The 6,000-nt window shown below is 39.4% G+C and overlaps 1 protein-coding gene across 1 annotated transcript in view; it reads right to left on the bottom strand.

Moving 5' to 3' along the window:
- Positions 1-6,000, bottom strand: part of Trpm6 (transient receptor potential cation channel subfamily M member 6) — a 147,730-nt gene that overhangs the window by 98,191 nt on the left and 43,539 nt on the right. The window contains exons 8-9 of the mRNA XM_031389892.1: positions 1,375-1,543; positions 534-657 (exon numbers count right to left, since the gene is read on the bottom strand). Of these exons, the coding sequence (XP_031245752.1) occupies positions 534-657; positions 1,375-1,543 (293 nt within the window). The remainder of the gene's footprint in view (positions 1-533; positions 658-1,374; positions 1,544-6,000) is intronic.

The following is a 6,000-nucleotide window of genomic DNA, read 5'->3' as shown; positions in this document are numbered from 1 at the left end:
GCCTCTCTGCCTCTCTGCCTCTCTGCCTCTGCCTCTGCCTTGTGTGTGCTGGAATTTAAAATGTATGCCACCATACTTAGCTGAACTACATTGGTTATTGCACAATTGATTCTCAAACTTGCCCATGTCCAATGTACACAGGGTGTCTCCTGCAAGTCTCACTCAAGATGCTATAATGTGGTTATCTAAAATAGCAGATGATTTCACTAAATACCTGGAACTGCTCTTTCAGCCCTTGCAAGTATTTATGTTTGGTAATTCTTTGGTTATACTGTTTTTCCAAAAAAAAAAAAATACTGTTTTTCTAAGTGCTCTGTCCCAGATAGACTCTGACATTTTAAGCACAAAGGGCAAGAGTGAAGGTGAAGCAACAGGAAGCCAAGTTTACAAAGCTCAAGGGACAAATTCTGCAGAATTACATCCATCAAAGTTCAAAATAGGTGGTATTCCATGTATTTTTTTAAATGTGAAAACAAACGTTTGATTTCTGGAAGGTGGCCATTTTTAAAAAGTCATCAACCCATCATACTTACAGAATCCTTGTGTACCATGCACTCCATTAGAATTTGAAAAAGGTGCTTAGACTGTCTAAGGCTAAAGTTGAACATGTTCTGAATCAAACAGAAGATCTCTTCTTTCACCTGAGGGCGTAGAATCCTGGCAGAGAAATAATCAGGCATAACTTGATGCAAGCCAAAGAAGAGTCCACGATAGAATCTGACATTTAAAGCATGAAGGGCAAGAGTGAAGGTGGAACAAGAAGCCAAGTTTTCAAAACTCAGGGGTCAAATTCTGCAGAATTATATCCATCAAAGTTCAAGATGGGTATTCCGTGTGTGTGTGTGTGTGTGTGTGTGTGTGTGTGTGTGTGTGTGTTTTAATGTGAAGACAAATGTTCGATTTCTGGAAGGTGATCTTTTTAAAGAAACTCACTCTGGGCACCCTACTCAGAAGACCAACCTCAAGAAAGCTTAGGAGCAAGAAGCAAATGCATGGCAAGGGCAGAGGGGTGCATCAGAGAACAAATATTAATGTAAGGAGTGTTATCTCCCAGGCCCTCCTGGAGCAGTACCCTCTAAGGTAGTATTCTCAAACTGATAGGACTTAAGGACTCACTGAGCATGCATAGTTTGGGTATAATACTCTCAAACAGTCTGAACCCCTAAAATGGTGGCCCATTGTTCAGCTATGAGAACTGCAACTCTCCTGGTTACAGGTAGGAGCCTGATGCCCAAGTCTAGTCACTGAAAGAAGAGTGACTGTCTCGGCCTGTACTAGGACAGATCCTAGCCCAGGAAAACACACATCTTGAAAGTCCAAAGGGGAAGAATGAATAGTCACAGTGTTTTTAAACTGGAAGGCTCAACAACTCACCCTCCATCCTCCAAATGTTTGTAGGTGAAGGCCAAGAGATCAGCAGCTCTGCCCGTACCCTCGCACACCACCACAGGCTCCTTGTTCTTGACAGTCTCCCATACCCAGAGGATGACACTGGGGCCTCCTTCCATCACCAGCCCCACCACAGGCACACCTTGTCTTGAGCCTGTTTCAGGTGGCAAATAGTACCGCACTGTTACAAAGCAGCCCTGTCTCTGTCAGCCCAACCATCTTGACTTCTGCACTTAAATCCTTCAATTGCTATGGTTATCTTTCTGATTGATCAGATCAATACCACATCAGCCACTTGTACTTCAGATAACTTGTTGCAGATATGCTGAGGGCATATTCAAACTCCTGGGTAAATGATCAATAAGCTTTCAATAACATTTTCAAAAGGCCTTAAGAATTTTTAATGTTTCATTGTTACAAATTCTAAAGAATTTCAAAGTAAGCAGAACTATATAATAGATAGCAGTCTGTATGCCAACTCATCAAATAAGCCAGACTTTGTCAGCTCAGTAACTTTTAATGGTGTGAGGAAATCTTAATGTCTTTTCTATTTCAGCATAGTATATCTTTCAGTTTGCATTTCTTACCATGATTAGATACTACCTTATCAAAGCAAGAAGACAAAAAAAAAAGCTGCAGCAAACTGTGGAGGATTCTTTTATAAAAGCTACTCAATTGAAAAACATAAAATTTCATTTATAATACATCCTATTTATATTTTCAAAGCCCTATGTATAAATATGTATTTTCTCTGCATGCATGCTTATATCTACATCAATAGCATGCTCTATAAGTGGATTGAACTCTCTGGAAGAATAGACAATAAGCCATTAACAGTACAGAATATGACAATTTAGGGAAATGTTAAAAACTGACTTTTTGGTATTTTGAAACAAGTTTTAACTAGATAGCTGAGGTTGGCCTTAAACTCATAATCCATTGACATCTTGAGTACTACATTTCAAACATGAACCGCCATGCTCAGCTAGATTTAATCATCTTACGTATTTAAATTTTAACATTGTTCATTAATCAATATGTTACTTTTAAATTTATATATTTGACTCTACATTTCAACAGAGAAAAAAATTGGAGGGCAAAGTTGTGTATTTAACCTGAACAATTAGAACTTAGCTTGGGGTAAAGCATTTTCAGGGCCATGCTGTGGCCTTCCTCTTGCCATCCCCTACCCTCAGAGATAGGGTTTGTGTTAGCTCAGATGAAAATGTCCCCATAGGCTCATAGGGGTGACACTATTAGGAAGTGTGGCATTGTGGAAGAAGTGTGGCCTCACTGGAGAAAGTGTGTCACTGGGGAGTGGGCTTTGAGGTTTCATACGCTTGTTGGGCCTAGTGTCACTCTCTCTTCCTGCAGTCTGCTGATCTAGATGTAGAAGTAGCAACTACTTCTCCAGCACCATATTTGCCTGTTGATGCCAGGTTTCCTTCCATGATGATAATGAGCTAAACCTTTGAAGCCATAAGGCAGCCCCAATTAAATGTTCTCTTTTATGAGAGTTGCCATGGTCATAGTGAATCTTCACAGCCACGAAACCCCTAACTGAGACAGGGATCTAAACAGGCTGACTTCCAAGAGAAGTCTGTGCTCACAACCTACTTTCTGCAGTTCATAATACCCCCCAAGATCTTGGTTTCCAGGGAGTGCTTGGGCCTCTGACCCAAGTACATCCTCTGTAAAGCCAGAGGAAGATTTGAAAAGTAGAAAGGTGATAGAAAGATATTTGATCCCAACTTGGGAATCCAGAAGATATCAAGGTATAGCCCATATGGAATTACAGATTGAGCCAGAGACAGAAATAGAGTGAATGGGTTGAGGGGCCCACCTCTGTCCCATTGTGAGGTGCTGGCTCAATACTCATAAAAACCTAAGAACTCTAAACATAAACTAGCCTAGTTTACACATATCAAGATCAATGAGTAGAGCCTATTAGTGTGTTGATTGATTTCAAGCTTTTAAATATGTCATAGCAGCATGTGGGCATCATTGTGTATCCCTGTCCCACACTCCACAAATATTATGATGGGCTGTTGAACGTACTCAAATATTGCAAGCAATCTAATTAACTGGTCTAATAATCTTTCATTCCTTTTCCATTCAATCCTACTTCATTATTATCTCCATTTTTAAAATGCTATTGCTCATACAGTGAGTATACCAACATGTAGATTTAGGGTTCCTCTAACAATATCTTACAAAAGCTAAGTAAAAAGGGTAAAGTGATAAATTATAAGAGTTTTGAGGGGTGCTGAAGACCAATTTCAGGGCTTTTCCACGTGTTAGATTCAAGCATTGATCTACACCTCCAGCCCTAGAAGAAAAATTAAAGAGAATTTCTCATATCCTGTGCAGTAGCATGGGAATTAGATATGTGTTAACTATGTCTATTGCCAGGAAAATATGTTATGCTTAGTAAAGAGGGAAAGACTATCAAAAGAAGTATTGATATCAATTTTATGCCTAAGAATGGTGTGTGTGTGTGTGTGTGTGTGTGTGTGTGTGTGTGTGTGTGTGTGCAGAAAACTTCTAAAAGTTTATATGTGAAAATCTTAATGGTTATTTTTGGTTGTTTGTTTGTTTGTTTGGTATTTTTGAGATAGGGTTTCTCTGTATAGCTCTGGCTGTCCTGGAACTCACTCTGTAGACCAGGCTGGCCTTGAACTCAGAAATCCACCTGCCTCTGCTTCCCAAGTGCTGGGATTAAAGGCATGCGCCACCACCGCCTGGCTTAATGGTTAATTTTTATAACAATGTTATAAAAATTATTTTTCTTTTATTGCATGCTCTGCGAATGTTAAAGAATGCAATATTTTATTACCAAGGGTGAAAACTCAATAAAGGCATTTTGAGAAAGAGAGGAAAGGAGAATTTTATTCCTGCTAGGAATAATTTGAGTCAATACCTAATTCTTTCAACAATAACTATATTTATGATGGCTTTCTCAAAAATTGTCTTACTATAAAATTTAAGCAGAAGGTAGAGCAGGCTAAAGGTTTATCAGAAGATACTAAGCTACAATTAGACAAGAATTGAAGAAATTCTTATGGTTATTATGCAGTATGATGAGTACTAATAACAATGATATGGGGTACACATCACAAAGTTCCATGGGGATTTTGAATGTGTCCATCATAAAGAAACAGGAGAGATGTTTAACCTGCTTTTGAGTAATATGCCATTCATTCATGACACCCTAATAATATATACAACTTTATTTTATGTATCAGTTTGTAAAGGATAAATTTAATTACGATTCTCTGTTAAAAATTAAAATGTCTAGTGCTGCCTTCTGCACCCAGAACTGATCCTGTGCCACAGTGCTCCCTACTCAATTACAGTCGGGAAAGAGCTGGACTCCCAGGACTGCTGACACACCTGTGCGCATAGGTAAGACCACCACTTCTGATCAAATTCCTGGCCCAAGAGGGACCCACTCAGAGCCATCAGGACACAAGAACCAAGGAAGAACCAGGGACAGGATCTTTCCTGTTTCCACCTGCACCCAGAGCTGACCCTGTGCCACAGCTCTCCATACCCAATTTCTTCCAGGAGAGAACTGGTCTCCCAGGAGTACTGACACACATGTTTGCAGGAGGGACAAGCTACAGTCAGAAACAACAGGAGCAGCTAACACCAGAGATAAACAGATGTCAAGAGGCAAAGGCAAGAACATAAGCAACAGAAACCAAAGCTACTTGGAATCATCAGAAACCAGTTCTCCCACCACAGAGAGCTGTGGATACCCCAACACACCAGAAAAGCAAGACTTTGATTTAAAATCACATCTCATGATGATGACAGAGGACTTTAAGAAGGACATAAATAATTCCTTTAAAGAAATACAGGAGAACACAGGTAAACAGCTAGAAGCCCTTTAAGAGGAAACATAAAAATCCCTTAAAGAAATCACAGGAAAACACAACCAAACAGGTGAAGGAATTGAACAAAACCATCCAAGATCAAAAATGGAAGTAAAAACAATAAAGAAATCATAAAGGGAGACAACCCTGGAGATAGAAAACCTAGGAAAGAGATCAGTAGTCATAGACACAAGCATCACCAACAGAATACAAGAAATAGAAGATAGAATCTAAGGGTCAGAAGATACGTTAGAAAACATTGACACAACAGTCAAAGAAAATGCAAAATGCAAAAAGTTCCTAACCCAAAACATTCAGGAAATCCAGGACAAAGTGAGAAGACCAAACCTAAGGATAATAGGTATAAAAGAGAGTGAATATTCCCAACTTAAAGGACCAGCAAATATCTTCAACAAAATTATAGAAGAAAACTTCGCTAATCTAAAGAAAGAGATGCCCATAAACATACAAGCAGCCTATATAACTCCCAATAGATTGGACCAGAAAAGAAATTCTTCCCATCACATAATAGTCAAAGCACCAAATGCACAAAACAAAGAAAGAGCCGGACAGTGGTGGCGCATGCCTTTAATCCTAGCACTTGGGAGGCAGAGGCAGGCAGATTTCTGAGTTTGAGGCCAGCCTGGTTTACAGAGTGAGTTCCAGGACAGCCAGGGCTAGACAGAGAAACCCTGTCTCGAAAAACAAAAAAAAAAAAAAAAAAAAAAAAAAA

Source organism: Mastomys coucha, unplaced genomic scaffold (genome assembly GCF_008632895.1).
Source record: "Mastomys coucha isolate ucsf_1 unplaced genomic scaffold, UCSF_Mcou_1 pScaffold21, whole genome shotgun sequence".
Classification (NCBI taxonomy): domain Eukaryota; kingdom Metazoa; phylum Chordata; class Mammalia; order Rodentia; family Muridae; genus Mastomys; species Mastomys coucha.
Note: the sequence above shows the minus strand (reverse complement) of the source record. Positions and strands in the feature narration are given on the sequence as shown.